Consider the following 19,152-nt stretch of genomic DNA (forward strand, 5'->3'; position numbering starts at 1 on the left):
AATGAAGATCTTGTTAGAAGGCATTGGGAATTAAATCCATTAGAAAAATTAAAGAACTAACAATACTTTGGATTTTTATAATACCTTTCTTCATGAGAAAATACATTTTCATAGACCATCCAGTTGTATTCTTTCTTTCATTATCCCGAGTAAAAGGATAAAAGAATGTTGGATAAGTATCCTTAGCCTTATCTTTAAAAGCTAAAAAAAAAAAATTGTTTAAAAAAAAAAAAAGGATCATAAGGAAGTATTTCCTCCTTCTCTGTAGCCCCCTGGTTCCCTGGTGTATAAATAAGACATTTTTCCCTGCCTGAAACTCAGGCTTTGTGTTCTGTAATCTGTGGTTTTGTTTTTATCCAAATACTTGTGGATCGATGTTGAAGATAAGCTTAATAGATAGCTAAGTACCTTTGTGCTACCTGCTCATTTTACCCCCATTTCTGGTAGGCCTACTTATGCAGCCTTACCTGAGAACAATTTTGCTTTGTAATAACTTGTATAATGCTCACCGGTTTTTCCTTGATTAAGGTAGAGTGCTAGTGTGTGGCCATTGGACTCACACATTTCCCTTTCTTTTATTTTTCAGAAATTGAGGCGAAGGAAGCATGCGACTGGCTCCGTGCTGCTGGTTTCCCACAATACGCTCAGTTGTATGAGGGTAGGTTGGCCTCCCCTGGACTCTTCATAAAGAGAATTAATTCAAAATGAACCTCACATATCCTGTGGTGTATCTGGACTTCCAAGTCTCTTCTCAACAATGTTTCTTTGCTGTCTCTTTCCCTCCGCCTTTGCCATCTCAGGGCTTACACTGATGCCGATTTAGACACAAGCATTGCTGCCCGGGCCTGCCTGCCTTTCTGCTCCACACCGCTTCTCACTTCTTTACTTTCTGCTTCCTCTCTCTTCACCGCCAATCCCAACTCCGCCTTCTCCTTCCAGCCTTCCTCCATCAGCAGCTTCCATGATTGTTATTATTATGGAAGTGGCATAGACACACAGTGTTCCATTGGTTTCAGGTGTTCACCTTAGTGATTCGACAATTCTGTACATTGCAGGCGCCCACCACAATAAGTGTAGTTGCCATCTTCACCATGCGACGGTATTACCGTATTATTCACTGTATTGCCCATACTGTACGGTGCCTTACCAAATCAAAATCAGTCCTGACTCCTTGGGTAGTCCTTTATCCATAGTCAGTCAGGATCCCAACAGTCAGCAGATGGCACACTCAGGATGATCTGAGGAGGATTTATTTCTAAAAATGTTTATTACCAAGTTGTAGGCAGAGGGAGAGGGTGCCAGAGCCCAGAACGAGAGAGGCTCCGAGCAGAGGACACAGCTGGCAGTGGGTGAGAATCAGTAGGGTAAAAACCCTGACCTCAACCCTCCTTTCTCCTTCGGTCTCCACCAGGGCTTCCCATTGGCCAAAAATGAAAGGAAGCCAAAGGACATGGATCCGCTTGAATGCCGTCCATACGGGTGATCCTCAGGGCACTAGGCAGGGTATAGAGTGGAGATCTGTAGGACTAAAAAAAGGATATCTAGCACACACAGGAGCATCGAGTTCTCTTCCTGATGGCCTAAAATGTATGTAGTATCGAAAGAATCAACAAAATTCACCTGAAACTCACTCACTCACCTGGAAGATCAGTTCTATATTTTAGAAAACAAAAATGGAACAGTTGTTCTACTTCTCTAACTTGAATTCCCTACGGATAGCATATCTAAGAATATGCTTTGAAGTTGAGAGTCTCTGATACAAGTTTTTATAAACTTTAGCCTTGTAGGCAAGGAGGGTTTTGTAATTTTGATCTAAGCAGCTCTACTTCCATGCCCCACCATGTTTCCTGATTATGAGGGAGAGGCCTGAAGAGGTTACATGATTTCTCCAACATTAAAAGGTGGAGGAGTTGGAATTTAAATCGGTCTCTTAAGCTGTGACACAGTGGCTTTTCCCTATAATGTGAAACTCTCTTTGTAAGCTCACAATATTATAAGTTCACAATTTAAACTGAACTGTCTACAAATGGCTAAGAAGTAAAGTAAATGTCTTCTCTTCACATAGTATCAATTGTTTGGATATTTTGCTGATACTCAAAGTGACTCAAGATTTTGCCATAAAAGAAAACATTGAGGCCATTAAACTTTGATTATTTTTAGAAATTTCCTTCTTAAGGAAAAAAAAAAATCCGCTGAAGTAAAAGGTACCAGTCAAATTGTGTTTAAGCCATAGGCATTGGATAAGCATCATAAGAAAGAACAAATAGTATAGAGCATACGATGTGCCAGGTTCTTTTGAAAGCACTTTACCTATGCTATTCCTTTAATATTCTTAATACTGTAGGGTAAATATTATAGTTCCCATCCTCTCCATTTTATAGATGAGGAAACACAGGCCCAAATAAGGTTAGGCGATTTGTTCCCAGTTCTACAGCTAGAGATTAGCAATGCCAAGACTCAAAGCCAAGGCAGCTGGGCTTTAGTGTCTCTGTTTTTCATTATTACGGACACTCCCTCTCTAGCAGAACAAGACAGTCGTCATTCTGGCACCCACCTGGAATGCACTCACATTACTTTTACCACCAGAAGGGATTGTTTCTGTTCCCAATTCACATTAAGGTTTACGTACCTTTAGATTTATTATGACTCTCACGGTGGAGGTAATGCAAAATATAAAGCAAGAAGGAGAAAGAGTGGCAGGATGATGACAATGAATTGACATTGTCAGTTAGATTGGACTATGCCCTCTATTAGAACGATCTCCAAATTTTTCCCTCTGTGAATAAGGTACATAAAATGAACACTGCATCTTGAGGATTGCCCTTGACCTCCAAAGTTGGCATGAATAGTCCGTGGGAGAAAAGTTATGATGTTGGAATCTGTTCTCTTTGGATAGAATCAGTTGTTTGAATATTTTGCTGATTGTCTAAAGTGACTCAGGATTTTGCTACAAAAGAACACATTTGAGGCCATTGAGCTTTGGGTATTTTGGGAAATTTCCTTTCTGAAGAAAACAAAATCTGCCAAACTAAGTATTTCATGAACTGATCAATGTAAAAGTCAGTGAGGTTAGGTGGGTGGTGAGAGTATAAAAAGCTCTTCATATGGGCAGATGTCTGCAATTATGATGAACTACAACAATACAGGCACATAGTATTCGATCCTATCCAAGGGCAAGCACTGGGATATTCTCATATTTCACACTTCTTTTGTGTCCTTAAAAGCATTTATTTGATAAAAATAAAACTGCCTACTGTCTTAAACATTACCAACACACCCATCAATGGGGGAGTAACTGCCAAGGTCGGTCACGTGTACTGAAATGTGGTGGTCAAAAGATACTGGTGCCCATTCAGATAAAAACAAGATGCAAAATCTTCTCTGTTTCTCTGTTTTTCAGATTCCCAATTTCCCATCAACATTGTGGCTGTCAAGAATGATCATGATTTTCTTGAAAAGGACCTTGTAGAACCTCTTTATAGGTAAATTGTGGGATTTTGTTACTTTCAATTGTGCAGTCTCTAATAGGTATCACTGTATTGAAGGGCCAGCTCAACAGCTCCATAAGTATTTATTGAGTGCCTACTATGTGCCAGGCCTGGGTCCAGGTTTCAAGTATGCCACAGGGAGCATGATTATACCCTGGTTTTATGGAGCTTAAATCCTAGTCAGAGTCTTCAGAAAGTAGATTGAGGAAAAAGAAAGAGAGAGTCAGTGAGAGAAAAAGAGAAGGAGGGGGAAAAGTTATCTCAGAGAGTGTTCATGCTATGAACAAACTAGATTAAGATGAAGCCATAGACCGTGGTGACTGGAGTCAAGGGTAGGCTAGTGGAAGTGGGCAGTAGGGGAGGCCACACCATGAGTGGCCAGAGAAGGCCCTGAAAAACTCCATGAATATGTCAAACTTGGTTGTATTTTTTGGAAAGGCAAGTGATTATATCAGCAAGCTAGAATATGTAAGCTCAAGTAATTATACCAGCTACTTGGAATATTAAGCCTTTGCTATGTGATAGATGCTCGACAGAAACAAAGATGTATATGAGTTCTTCTCTCTCCTCAAAGAATTTATAATATGGTTGAAGAAATCTAGTTGAAGAAGTAAAGCATGAATACATGAACAAATAAGTAATAATTATAATTTGAGTGATAGGAAAAGATGCCAGTGTAACCAATATCCAGGAACAATTAAATGCTCCATGAGAGGCTGTATGTGTCTGTAGGAATTTGAAGCTTCCTAACTAAAGCCCTGGAGAGAGGTCAGGGCTGGAGATAAATATTATTTACAGGAGATGAGTCATTTTTCCATGGCCACACAGCTAGCTATGGGCTGAAATGACCTTAAACAGAGTGCTTTGGAGCACCTGGCTAGCTTAGTTGGTGGAGCGTGCACCCTTGACCTCAGGGTTGTGAGTTTGAACCCCACATTGGGTGTAGAGATTCCTTAAAAATTTTTTTAAAAATCTTTTAAAAAATGTAGTACTTAAAATTTGTAATTCAGTGTTCTTTCTAGCACATTCTGTGTTGACATCGAAGATGCCAGTTTAGTCAGAAAGTAATGATGAGCAAAACTTTTGTCAAGAAGGGAGAGATCAATGTATGTAAGGATAGTGTGCAAATAATCTTAGCCTTCCTGAATCTTCAGACATGCATATTTTTGCATTCACTGTATGGTTCCTATATGGAGAGAAGGTAGATTTGCATCTGCATTAGGAAGTGATATTTGAATATTTAAGGAAAACAGTACTGTGGGTTTGCTTAACTGGGTAGAAGAGCAGAGAACTCTTAAAATCACAAATTATAGGAACGGGCTATTTGGGCTAGAAAACAAATAAATGCAAAATGCCATTTGCAAGCATTTATGAGACGAATGGATGGTTTGATTGTGACTCCTTAAAGGTAATAAATTGGAAAAGCAGTGTTTTCAGGAACATCTCCCTCCTCATAAGATTTCACTCAACCCAGAACTGCTCCAATAATACCTCCTTCTGAGTTTTCCTTCTTAGTTTTAACCAAGGGCAATTTTACAGCTGACTTTAAAAAAATAATAAGGAACTTTTATATTTTGATTATTTTATATTGCATTATCATTTTCCACATTGAATGTTTTAAATTTATGTATTCTGTTTTTCTTTAAAAAAAATTTTTTTAAAGATTTTTATCCTAGCTATTTTAGAGATAGAAAGCATTCATACACATCAGTGGGGGAAGGGGCAGAGAGAGAGAGAAAGAGAGAGAATCTCAAGCAGACATCATGCTGAGCATGGAGCCTAATGTAGGGCTTTATTCCAGGACCCTGAGATCATGAGCTGAGCCAAAATCAAGAGTTGGCCACTTAACCAACTGAGCCACCTAGGCACCCAAAATTTGTTTTCTTTAAATCAAAACATAATATATACATATATGTTTACATAGATAGATAGATAGATAGATAGATACATATAAAGTAAAATTCACTATTTTGAGTGAACAGTTTTCAAGCATGTAACTGCTACCACAACCAATATGAAGAACAGCTCCATCACCCCTCAAAATTCCCTGGTTCCTCTCTGGCATCAACCTCTAACCCTACTCCCAAGCCTGATTTGGCTTTTGTACCTATAGTTTTGCCTTTTCCAGAATACCATATAAATAAAGTCAAACAATATGTAGCCTTATTTTTTTTTTAAGATTTTATTTATTTATTTGACAGAGATCACAAGTAGGCAAAGAGGCAGGCAGAGAGAGCAGAGGGAGGGGGGAAGCAGACTCCCTGCTGAGCAGAGAGCCCAATGCGGGGCTCTATTCCAGGACCCTGAGACCATAACCTGAGCTGAAGGCAGAGGCTTAACCCACTGAGCCACCCAGGCACTCCAATATGTAGCCTTTGAGCCTGGCTTCTTTTACTGAGTATAGTACACTTAAGGTTCCTCCATATCATTGATATGTCAGTCAGTACCCAAACTGAGTAGTGTTACATTATATGGCTGTACTACAGTCTGTCCGTTCACCAGCTGAAGGATGTTTGAGTTGTCATCAGTTTTGGTGGTTATAAAGCAACTATAAACATTCATATTCAAGGTTGTGTGTTAACAAAAGTCTTCATTTTTTTTTTTTTTTGGGTAAAATCCTAGGAAGGGAATCATGGGGTCCATTTAATAAATGTATTTTAACTTTATAAGAAACAACCAGTCATTTCAAAAGTGATCCTATTGTTTTGCATTTTCACCAGCAATGTATGAGAGTTCCAGTTGCTCCACATCTTTGTCAGCTCTTTGTGCTGTCAGTTTTTTTGTTTTTTAATTGACGTATAGTGGACACACAATGTTACATTAGTTTCAGGTGTACATCACTGTGACTCAACAAGTCTATACATTGTGCTATGCTCTCACAATTGGAACTCCCATCTGTCACCATACAACACTATTACAATACGATTGATTATATTTCCTAGGCTGTACCTTTGATCCCCATAACATGTATTGTTTGTTTTGTTTTTAGTCATTCTAGAATCTAGAGTTATCTCATTATGAATTTAGTTTTCATTTCCTTAATGAGCAATGATGTTGGATGCCCTGTTCATGTGCTTATTTGCCATACCTGTATTTTCTTCAAGTCTTTTGCCCATTTTAAAAATTTGATTGATTGTTTTTGTACTGAGTTTTGAGAGTTCCTTATATACTCTAAACATAAATAATTTGTCAGATATGGGTCTTGTAAATGTTTTCTGCCAGTCTGTAGCTTGTCTTTAAGATCTCTCTCTTTTAAAAAAAAAAAAAAATTTTATCTATTCATTTGAGAGATAGGGAGAGAGCACAAGAAGGGGAGGGGGTGAGCGGCAGAAGGAGAAGCAGGTTTCCCACTGAGTAGGGAGCAAGATGTGGGGCTAGATCCCAGAACCCTGGGATCATGACCTGAGCCAAAGGCAGACAAGATTCATTTTTCACACATAATCATCCCACTGGCTTGGCACTGTGTTGAAAAGGTTAACTTTCTTCAGTGAATTGCCTTTGTACCTATATTGTAAATCAGTTGACCATGGTGTAAGTCTATTTCTGGACTGTCTATTCTATTCCATTTATCTGTATGCCTAATTAGTCTTTCATCAATATGACACAGGATTACTTAGCTTTTTGTATGTCTTGGAATCCAATACTGTATGTCCTCCAACTTTGTTCTTTTGTTCTGGAATTGTTTTGCCTATTCTACTTCCTCTGCCTTTTCATATAAATTTTAAAAACAACTTGTTGGTATCTATTTTAAAAAATCCTCTGGAGTATTGATTTGGATTATGTTGAATCCATAGATCAGTCTGGGGAGAACTGATGGCTTAATGGTACTGAATCTAATGATTCATAAATACAGTGTATGTTTCTTTTTATTTAGGTCTCCTTTGATTTTTTTTTTTCAAAATCTGACTTGTAGTTTTCAGCATATGGATACTACACATCCTCAAAAGTATTTAAGAATTTCATGTTTTGTGGTGCTATTGCAAATAATACATATTTTTTTATCATTTCAATTTCCAGTTGCTCATTAATAGTATGTAAATTTTTTAAAAGATTTTATTTATTTATTTATTTGGCAGGGAGAGACACAGCAAGAGAAGGAACACAAGTGGGGTGGGGAGGGAGTCAGAGAGGGAGAGGCAGGCTTCCCTTTGAGCAGAGAGCCCGATGTGAGGCTTGATCCCAGGACCCTGGGATCATGACCTGAGCCAAAGGCAGACACTTAATGACTGAACCACCCAGGTGCCCCTGTAAATTTTTTTATATATTTTTCTTGTATCCTACAGTCTTTCTAAATTCACTCATTAGTTCCTAGTAGCTTCATCATAGATTTCTAAAATTTCATTTCTAAATATAAACAAAGGATTACACTGTAAACCAAGAATAAAAATTACAGCACATATTTTCAAGTCAGGATTGCAGAGGTAAACACTGTCTCTGACTGTGTAGTTATGTTCACTGGTGACATGGCTGACAAGCTTTGAATCTCATACATGTGGGTGGTAAATCCTTATCTGTTCACTGCTGTTTGTGATCTGAGAGTCCTTGACTACATTCTAGACTTTTCCATCAGAGTCTCTCTCTTTTTTTTTTTTTTTTAAGATTTTTATATATTTATTTAAGAGAGAGAAAGAGGGAGAGGGAGAGGGCATGAGCAGTGGGCAAGGGCAGATGGAAAGGAACGAGCAGACTCCCTCCCGAGCAGGGAGCCTGACTTGGGGCTCAATCACAGGACTCTGGAATCATAACCTGAGGCCAAAGCAGACGTTTAACTGACTGAGCCACCCAGGCACTGCCCACAAGGTCTGCTCTTTAAAAAAAAAAAAAAAAAAAAATGCCCTTCAGACATGTTTTAGAGATGACCCAGTACAATGAATGTGAAATCATTTAAAGATACAAAGTTCTGAATAATACTATTAATGTCAGCCAGAAAAATCTGGAAGCCTTCTTTTGCAGATCCCGTGCCCCTTCTCTAATACAGCCCGTGGCAGGATCCTACAGACATACCCTGAGAGGTATGGCTGTGTAAACATGTATAAGTGTGGCAATGCCAGACACCACAGAGTTCTTCACAGGGGCCCAGCTTGCGTAAAAATGGTGAGAGTGGCAGGAGGTTGTTATAATTGGAATAATTCTTATGATCGCTGTGTCTCCAAAAATATCATTAAGTAAGAAAAGTGTTTGGCTGGAAGTGTGCGAACGGAGATTCTTGGGGTGTAGGAGGGGTGGGTGAAACAGAGGCCAAAGGAGTAGTGACGGCAGGATGGGTCGAAGGAGGCAGGCGCAGTACGGAGGCAGAGACAAGGGTGGCTGCTAAGGGGCCATGTATGCAGTTTCTTTCCCCCTCATTACAAGTTCCACCAGGACACTGAGGTCCCATGTAGTAATAGCGGAAAGCAAGCAGAAGGAAGACCTCCAGCCTGAGGGGAATGAGCACACTTCTAAAATCTTGAGATCGAAGAGTGGTTAATGAGACACTCGCCCACTCACATGGTGTGTGATGACTGATGCCTGGAGAGCAGTAAGGAGTTGTGATTTTATTCCTTTTCTCATGGGTACATCGCAGACGCAGTGATAGAGTTGGTCTCCTGTTTTATTTGGAAGCTTTGTGGGCTCCACATTTCTCATGCATGTTTGAAATGCCGAGCTAATGCAGAATCATAAAGGGAACCATAGCCCGGAGGCACGTAACTTCTACCAGGTAGACAAATGAAGACAAGAGGGCTGAACGTCTCCTGCATAAGTTATCCACGACAAGACTTTTACTCACCTTTGGTTTTCTGGAAGCATCTCACCTGCGTGGACAGACAGTTAGTGTCCTAGGTCCTAACTGCACATAGTAAGTTGTGGAGCAGTATTCACTTTTTTTGTTTTTTAAGATTATTTATTTATTTATTTGACAGACAGAGATCACAAGTAGGCAGAGAGGCAGGCAGAGGAGGGTGGAGGAAGCAGGCTCCCTGCCAAGCAGAGAGCCCGATGCGGGGCTCGATCCCAGGACCCTGGGATCATGACCTGAGCCAAAGGCAGAGACTTTAACCCACTGAACCACCCAGGAGTCCCCAGCGTTAACTTTTTGATTGGCTGGAAAAATATAGCATACCAAGAATGTTGATGACAAGGAAGACCCATGCCTAGCCTGCAGTATGTAGAGGTGCACCCCCTTGCTTTTAGGTCTCAAACACTAGACAGGTTTGCTGTTTTCCCTAAAGGTGTGAACTTCCAGGCTGGAAATCATGTCTTACCATAGCTTCTGTGACTCTGACAGTGCCAGCACATAGTAGGTGCTCTGCAAACATTTGTGACTGCAAGTCAGAGTAGTGCAGTTGCTTATTTTAGCAACCTCAGTTATAATTTTGTTTTGATGTTCTTTGATTGAATTCTTAATTGAAAATATTTTCCCCTGTGAGTAATGAAAAGCAAATTGCAAGTCTAAGTACCTAGATGAGCTAACTGAAACTGTTAACTATATCAGAATGTAGGAATAGCCAAGGTGTCAAAACAGCTTACAAGGTTTGTCACCTTTCAAGCAAATTGCAGCAAGTCACAGCTCCTCAGTGGGATTTTTTAAGGATAAGTAATATGTTCAATTTGCATTTTGATTTGCGATATTCACTCAGACTGATGGTATAGGGCTCTGATGTTCAAGGTGATCTGTGAATTTCCAATTTAATATTAGGCCAATAAACTGTCCATGTAACTTACATCATTAGTAAATACTAGCTAATTGTATTGTGTGTGAAACTAGGGCATTACCTTGTTCAGCACTGTTTCAGGGAGATGTGGAATTGATTTGGATTCTGGAGTGCATCTATCATTGCCCTTTGTGTTTAAAAGGATAATTAACGACCATGGTTTTCATGTGGGGCAGGGGAGTTTGTGTAGAAGAGTGCTGACAAAAATGATGTTTATGATTTACCTCTGCACACAAATGCATATCTTTGAGTATGTTAAATAACATTAATAATATTGAATAATGGTAGTCTTTATGAATATTGATATATATTTTAGATATTTTCTCTTTTAGAGTATTTATCACAGAATATGTACAGTATTATATATTTTGTTATATAATGACATGCCAATTAACTGGACTGAAACCTTGGACACATCATTGAGGGAAATGTATAGGGGGTTACGTAATAACCATGGTCACTTCCAACTTTAAAATTATGAGCTATTAAAAATATATAGAGAGATCCTAGTAAGTGCTGATTTTATTTTTTAAAACACAAAGTACTCGTTATCTACCGAGCACCACTCTAAGCATTCCACAAATACTTAGTTGTTGACTTCTTATAACAACCCTATAAAGTAAGCTCTAACTAATGTGACTCCCATTTTACAGATAATGAAACTGAGGTGCAGAGGTATAAAATAATTGGCCCACTTACAGCTACTGAAAGGCATTGCTAGGATTCAAAGCCAGACAGGCTGCTTCTGAAGCTTCCAGAGAAAGCTTAGGTCTTCTTGTGAAATGCAATTTGGAGCGCTTTCCATTTCTTCCTTTGAGGATGAGTTTTCCAAAGATGTCTAGGTTGCCCTGCGAGTTCCTGAATTTGACTTAAAAGTCCCAAGAATAGAAACTATGGTTGCATTTCCACCTTATTCTTCATGGAACTCCATATTTAAAAATACTAATAATTAAAGTAAGAGTTGAAAGCACATGGTTCTTTTGTGAAGCTGTTAGATCAGATTTACTGCCAGAAGAGTAGCAGCCCCTTCTAGTTCACTCCTTCAGTCAGCTTGGTTCACCCAGGCTGTCTCTTCAGGCGTCTCTGCTGCAGAGAACAATAAGCCAGAATCCTCACCTGGTGGTCTCAGTCTAATGCGGTGGCCTCAACCTGGAAGGGGAGGAATTTTGTCCTCCTCTCAACATCCAGGGACATCTTTTTCTCATCACAGGTGGGCCATGCTACCAGCATCTAGTGGCTGGAGGTCCGGGATGTTGCCAAACCTCCTAAAGTGCCGGGCATCCCCACAACCAGGAATTGTTTGGCCTCAAATGCCAGTCATGCCAGGGCTAAGAGATGAGTAAATGATGATTTACTTGGAAGAATGATATCACTAGAAGTACAGATGCAGGGGAAGGGGTTTCAGAGAGGGCTTCTTGGAAAGATGACCCTAACAGGCAGGTAGGGATTATCCAGACAAGAACACATAAAATTTTGATGTGCCTCTTTTGAACTTTTAGATTTGGGTTTTTTTTTTTTTTTTTTAACTAAGTTAATGTGCAGGAAAGACATCTTTATCCCTACCCCCACCTCCACTATGAACCTTACCACAATGTAGCCTATATGGTATAGGACAGCTGTAGGGTACAGGTACAGACAAGGCAGGGTGAGAGGTAGGGACTTTTCACACACACACATGCACACACACACGAAAAACATTGGTCTTTGTATTTTAAAATGACCTGTTATGTCACCTTTTCCAACAAGCTCCTCAAAATGACCTCTATGTGTATAAACTTTGAGGAAGAATACACAAGAAACTACAAAATAGAACAGCAAATTGGGCGTTTATGTTTTTAATTACATATATATTAGATCTATATTAGATGTTTTGTAGTGCATTATTAAAAACATTAGCAACGTTTTAAAAAATGCCTTCCTTTGCCAGATAAATAATAGATAACAGTGGCTAACATTTAGTGAGAACTTACCACTGCTTCGTAGCACACTAAGCTCTTTACACTGGTGTCATTTCATCCTCACAGGGCCCTATAAATAAGAGGTGTTGTTAGTATTGCTGTAATTCAGACGTAAGGGTGACCGGACTCCTCTTGGTCTGAGCAGCTGGGGGTGGTGAGGCCCCTTTCTGAGGCAGGGGCAGCTCTGGAGTCTGGCCTGGGTCCCCTGAGCAGGGGAAGGTGTGATGGGTTGAGGTGCCTGGGGGACTGGGACCCGGAGAGATGTCCAGTGTGAGGCAGGTGTGCAGGTCGCCAGAGACCTCAGCTGGAGACAGAGATGCAGAGTCATGCACACATACGGGTACAAAGGTCCTGAGAATGTGTGAGGTCACTCAGGGACAGTACGAGAATGGAAGAAGACCACAACTGAATATCCAGGAAGCAGGCAGGGAAGGAGCCCAGAGAGAACCTCAGGGCCCAAAGGGAGTGCTCTCTAGCCTTCCAGTAACCCTGGCCTGTTTGTGCTTTGCTTTTCACCTTTGAACCTCTCAGAGAACTCTCTGGTTGTGACCCTTGCTTCAGCTTGGACTGGTTCTCACTAGAGAAATTGTCTGGATTAGATGCAGTTGCTTTGAACGGTTAAAGGCTGAGGACACCCCATCTGGTTTTTCCAATGCCAGGTGTATGTGAATTTGAAATACATCTGAAATCCTGCAAACTAAACAAGTCCAAGAAAAACCTGCTCCTTTAAGTTCTTTATTGTTGGTCCATTGTGGCTGCTGAAGCTTATTGATTTTCCAGGGGCCTTATGCTCTTCCTTGAAACCTTGGTTTTTAGAACCTATAATTATTTTTTGATTATTAGAACCGAAATTATTTTTCTGGGGATGTAGTGTACAACCTGGTGACAAGACTCAAATGATACTGTATGGTATATTTGAAAATTGCTAAGAGACTAAATCTTAAAAAGTTCCCATTGCAAGAAAAACAAAGTAACAAGGTGTGGCTGTGGATACGGACTAGACTTAACGGTGGTGCTCATGTTGCAATATACACAGACATCAAATCATGAGGTGGCACACCTAGAACAAACACAATGTGACATGTAAATTATATCTCAATCAAAAAATTATTTTACAAATCCTACCATTGTACACCCACATTCTCTCCCTCCATAACATACACATGCTTCATTTTCTTCCAATATCTAGATCTGTCTGTGCCTCACAGTTTTCCTCCCACACTCCAGCTAATATCCAGGCACAGTTGCTTGTGGGATTCTGGTCCGGAAGAGAGGTCAGCCTTTCTGCAGCAGCGTAACCTGCTGGTTGGAGAACAGCTTGAGTGAAAAGCTCAGCAGGCTTTCATGGACTCAAGGGTAGCTCAGGGATACCCACCTGGGGACTTCTGACTACACTCCCCCCCCAACCGCCACCAGATGCCATAAACCCTCCGGCTGGGTAGCCTGTGATCTGAAAGCCCACCCCGCCCCACTTGCTGAGTTACACACCGGAGCTGTCAGACAGGCATAGCTCTCCACCCTGCAGAGTCTACTTCGTAAACTCCCGGGGCAGCTTGGAGAACTTTCCCAGGCCCTGCACTCCTGGCTGCAGAGGAGGAGCTCCTGCCCGCCTTGCCTTTGATCCCTGGGTCAGGAGGAATCTCCTGCGTCTCCCTGATTTTGTTTCTGAAGGTCTTTGAGAGCCACACCCAGAACACTCCTTAGCAGGCAAGGCTAGATCCCTTCAGCCCCTAACACTTGAGGGGAGGGTGAAGAGTTCACGCTTCGGGCTTTAATCCGAATCCCACGCTGGGGATGAAAGTGTAGCTTTACTTGTTGCTCTTCTCGTGGTTTTGGCAGGAATGTGAGAAATATCACAGGAAACTGGCCATGAAATCAGCATGGGAGACCTCAGGACTGGTCTAAGTCCGGTAGTTGAACTGTAAAATTGGAATCTAAAATGTGAGGAAGGGAAGGGTTTTGTTGCTTGGTCCACAGAGAGAGGGCCTTCTCTGTCTGCCAGGCAGGCCTGCATCACCGTGGAAGCAGAAGAATCCTCTCGGATGCTCGGCCCAGACCACCCTCCGGTCACCCTCAGACACTCCCAGCGCATGCACTGTTCACAGATCCCAGCTCTCCCAGCAAGCACGCCGCTGTGCCTTTTCCTGGTTCTTCTGTGTGACCCCTGAATCCTGCCCTTCTGCGCACTGTCTCTCTCACGGTCTCCTCCTGTGTGCTCAGAGCAGTCTGGGCACCCCACGATTTGACACTGACCCCCGCCCCACCCCGGTTCTGGTTAGCTGGGGATCGATGCATTCTACCAGCTTCTAGATGCTCCATAGTAAGAACTGTATCTTACACGGTGGTATAGCATGGGTGTCTCGCGGCCTTGTGCTGAGCGGGAATTCAGTAAATGTGGGTTAAATTGAACAGGAAGCTGGAAGAAAATAACCTGTCAGTCCATGAGTTAGATTATTGCTTCTACATGTGAAGAAAATGTTCTCTTCTTTTCTGAAACGGCCCTGGTTAACTGCTAAATCCAAAAGGCACATTTTAAGTTGGATAGCACTTCCTTTTCCATAAATATTTGGTACAACTAACCATCTCCTCCCTCTTTTCCGTAATGCTCGTTCTGTGGCTTCTTGGATTCTGCCTACAGCTAGTTCTGTTGCCCTCTTACCTACCCGAGCCTGGTTCCTCCTCGCTGGCCGGTGCCTGACACACTGGAGTTTCCAGGGTTCTGAATTCTCTCTGGATGGTTGGCTCAATTACTCTGCATCTTCTGTGTATATCGTCTCTCCGCCCACCGTTCCCAAGTCATGACCTAAAGGACGCTAAAATTTAATACCTGCAAACATGAGCTGTTTATTTTCTCCCTCCCAGCTCTCTACCAACTTCCCTAAGCGACTGCTTCTGGGTTCGGTGGCACAATGACAAAGCCTGAAATCTGGGAGTCGCCCTCTCTGTCCTCCCACAGCTTACACATCAAAAACCAAAAGCTTCATCTGCTCTCACTCCCGTCTTCTCCTTGCCGTTTCTCACCCACACTACCGTAGACACGCCCTAACTGTTCTTCAGCTCCTTCTCCATCCTGCCACCCCTTACGTTTGTGAAATCAAGTTACGTTACTCTCCTAAGATCCTTCAGTAGCTTCCCCTCGCCCAGATTGCTCTGGACATATTCATTTCGGTCCTTCGTGATCTAGACCCTACCTTTCTCTGCAGTTACTCCCACTCACAGACTTGCAACATTCAGACTAAAGCATGCTATCTAATACCTGTTTGCTTTGCCTGTAATTTAGCCTAGGCAGCAGATTTCTCTTAGTCTTTCACAGGCTTGCTCAAATCATCTCTCCTTTGGAAGGTTTTGTCCTTCTGCACCCAGGAAGTGAGTTGCTCCTTCTTCTCTTTGTCATGTTTACATCGCACGCAGGACTATGAGGTCCACAAGGGCAGATCCCACATCCTGGTCACCTCTGCATTCCCTGCACCTCCCCTTCTTCCTGGTACATGGTTCGCCGTTGGATGGACAAGCCTTGACTTCTTTTCTTCTTATTGACTTTCCCATTAGAACCCCAGGTTTTACTCTTAAATTGAGATTTCTGTTTCCCCTTACTAATGGATTAGCCCCTCCTTAAGGATTCTGAAGACAACTGTAGAAATGAACAGGTTCTGGCAGCAATATGGTTGTGACATTTCTTCTAAAAAGATGAAAGTGCTTTGCTTATGTTAGCACAGAAATCCAGTGTGCTCAAAGTGCAAAGTGGACAGTCTTCATCATGTGTACTGGATTTTCTCTTTCCGTGGAGAAAAAGGAGAGGGGATAATATAAACTGCCATTTATTGAAGAGCCTGTGTTAGCAACAGGACTATGCTCTCATTTTCCAGGACCCACTGCAATTCTTCTTGGGTAGGCAGGAGCAGAGAAATCACTGGCAGGAAGAAGTCCTAGCTCCACTGCTAAGAAATGTGTGGCTCCCTCGAGCAGGTGGTCCTCTCAGATCCTTAGTCTCTTCATCCGAAAATTCTTTTCATCAGACCAAATTGTCCCCAGAGTCTGCCAAGCTCTTAAGTTTCTTTAGCAAACATTTACTGAGAGGATTCACTTTAGCCAGTGCCTGTGCTAGACATTAGGGATGCAAATAAGATGCAGTCCTTAGCCTGTCATATTCAGTGGGGGAGAATAATTCTGTTACTCTGACTGTACAAAGTCTATTGTGACTACTTAAAAATCAATCACTGATTGGACCTATATAAACAAAACATGTTCTGTTAAGAAAGAAAAACCTACTGAAACTACCATGTATGAACTTTCCTGCTAGGCCTACCATGGATTAGAAGAATAAATTATGGTTTCTGCCTCAAAACAAACTCTAATCCAGTGGAGGACATACTGTTCATGCAGCAAATAAAATAAGTTTCACAATCAAAATTATTATTCATTCAGGACTAGTTTTTCAGGAAACCCGTACTAGGCCAACTCAGATATCTGAAGGATTTTCTATTATTTCACAGTAAGTTAGAGGTAAACAAATACCAATGCTAAACACTTGTCCCGAATGCAGATTGACTTCATTCATAGCAGAATTTCACAGGGGTTTTGCTAAAGTGCTCTGAATACTTCTGTTATGTGACGTTCTTTTACCTGAGGCAGCCAGTCCTTAAAGAGGCATTTACATCTCTCTGGGATGTATGTTTCATCTGTTTTGTATTCTTGTGGAGTCTAGCCATTGTTTATTTTACCTTGTGCAAGGTAAGTCACAGGCTGGTGCTACACCACACTGAACTGTCTATCTAGCTTCGGGCCACCATAGAGAGTATCTTCTCTCTTTGTGTTTTTTTTTTTTTTTTTTTTTTTTTTTCATCTTAGCAAATCAGCTCATTTTTTTCTCCAGTGTTATTGAGGCATATTTGACAAATAAAATTGTAAGATATTTAAAATGTACAAACTGTGGCTCTGATACACATACACATTTTATTTTTTTAAAAGATTTTATTTATTTATTTGACAGAGATCACAAATAAGCAGAGAGGCAGGCAGAGAGAGAGAGAGAGAGAGAAGGAAGCAGGCTCTCCACTGAGCAGAGAGCCCAATGTGGGGCTCGATCCCAGGACCCTGAGATCATGACCTGAGCCAAAGGCAGAAGCTTAACCCACTGAGCCACCCAGATGCCCCCACATACACATTTTAAAAGGAGGAGTTGAATGGTTGTGTGTATGATACTTGAAATTGTACCCAGAATTTCTGCAATGTCTTCAATGATGATGGTTTGTAGATAGGATTGAGAACTTAATGGGCAAGTAGATGGAGAGCAAAAGAAATGCAGATCACTTTACATCAGTAATTTCAAAGTTGGATAAATAAAGTGATTTTTAAAATAGACTTTTTAAAGAGCTCATTTAGTTCACAGAAAAATTGAACAGGAAATACAGGGAGTTCCTCTAGACCGCTGTATCATACATAGCCTCCTCCACTAGCAGCATATCACACAGAGTGGGACACGGCTGTTCCTGACCCTACACCAACACATCATCATCCCCAAAGTCCATAATTTGCGTTAGGTTTTACTTAGTCTTACCCATTCTCTGGGTTTGATAAATGTGTAATGATTCGTATTCACCATTATAGTACCATACAAAATAATTGCACAGCCTGAAAATCCTTTGTGCCCTGACTGTTCAGCCTTCCCTCCCTCCTACCTCCTGAAAACCACTTATCTTTTTAATGTCTCCATAGTTTTCCCTTTTCCAGATTGTCCGATAGTTGGAATCACACAGTATGTAGCCCTCTCAGACTGGCTTCTTCACTTCATGATTTGTCTTTTCATGGCTTGATGGCTCAGTTCTTCTTAGTGCTGGATAATATTCCATTATCTGAAAGTACTACAATTAATTTATCCATTCATCTACTAAAGGACATCTGGTTGTTTCCAAGTTTTTGCAGTTGTGAATAAAGCTGCTAGAAACATTCCTGTGCAGATTTTTTTTTAATGTATACATAAGTTTTCAATTCACTTGGATATATGCCAATGAGTGTGATGGCACAGTCCTATGGTAAGAGTTTGTTTGGCAGTAAGAAACTACCAAACTGTCCTCAAAGTACTGTGCCATTTTGCATTCCCAACAGCAGAGAATGAGCATTCATGTTGGTCCACATTCTTGTTAGCATTTGGTGTGGTCATTGTTTTAGAATTTTGTCATTCTAATAGGTGTACCATGTTTATCTCATGGCTATTTAAGTGTGCAATTCTATAATGCGGTATGATGGTAAGCATCCTTTTATATGCTTATTTGTCATCTGTGTGTCTTTGTTGAAGTGTCTGTTCAGACTGTTTGCCTATTTTTTAAATGGATTGTTTGTTTTCTTATTAAGTTTTAAGAGTTCTTTGTATATATTTGCTAATATTCCTTTTTCAGATATATTTTTTGCAAATATTTTCCCCAAATCTATAGCTTTTCTTTTCACACACTTGACATTGTTTCACAGAGAGAGGTTTTTAATTTTAATGAAGTTCAGTTTATCAGCTATTTATTTAAAGATCATACCTTTAGTGTTGCATCTAAAAAGTTATCACCAAACCTAAGGTCATTTAGATTTCCTTCCATGTTATCTTCTAGGAGTTTTATAATTTCGTGTTTACATTTAGGTCTGTGATTCATTTTCAGTTAATTTTTGTGAAGAGTATAAAGTCAATGTCTAGATGGTTTTTTGGTTTTTGTTTTGTTTTGTTTTGTTTTGGGTGTGTAGATGTTCAGTTGTTTAACACAGTTTGTCTATCAGTTCTCTATTGTATAACATTTGCTCCTTCATCAGAAATCAGTTGACCACACTGGATGGGCCTATTTCTGGGCTCTCTATTTTATTTCATTGATATACTGTCTATTCTTTTACTGATACCATACTGTCCTGATTACTTTAGCTTTATAGTAAGTCTTGAAGTTGGGTAGTATTAGTCCTCCAGCTTCCTTTCTATACTCTAGTATTATGTTGGCTATTCTGTGTCTTTTGCCTCTCCATCTGAAGTTCAGACTCAGT

The 19,152-nt window shown here is 40.8% G+C and overlaps 1 protein-coding gene across 8 annotated transcripts in view; it reads left to right on the forward strand.

Annotated features, from left to right (window-relative positions):
* STARD13 (StAR related lipid transfer domain containing 13) overlaps positions 1-19,152 on the forward strand; it is a 522,962-nt gene that overhangs the window by 460,536 nt on the left and 43,274 nt on the right. For all 8 annotated transcript variants that reach the window (XM_059144444.1, XM_059144447.1, XM_059144448.1 and 5 more), the window contains 2 exons: positions 587-658; positions 3,401-3,482. In XM_059144444.1, coding sequence (XP_059000427.1) covers positions 587-658; positions 3,401-3,482 — 154 coding nt within the window. The remainder of the gene's footprint in view (positions 1-586; positions 659-3,400; positions 3,483-19,152) is intronic.

This window comes from Mustela lutreola, chromosome 13 (genome assembly GCF_030435805.1).
Source record: "Mustela lutreola isolate mMusLut2 chromosome 13, mMusLut2.pri, whole genome shotgun sequence".
Classification (NCBI taxonomy): Eukaryota; Metazoa; Chordata; class Mammalia; order Carnivora; family Mustelidae; genus Mustela; species Mustela lutreola.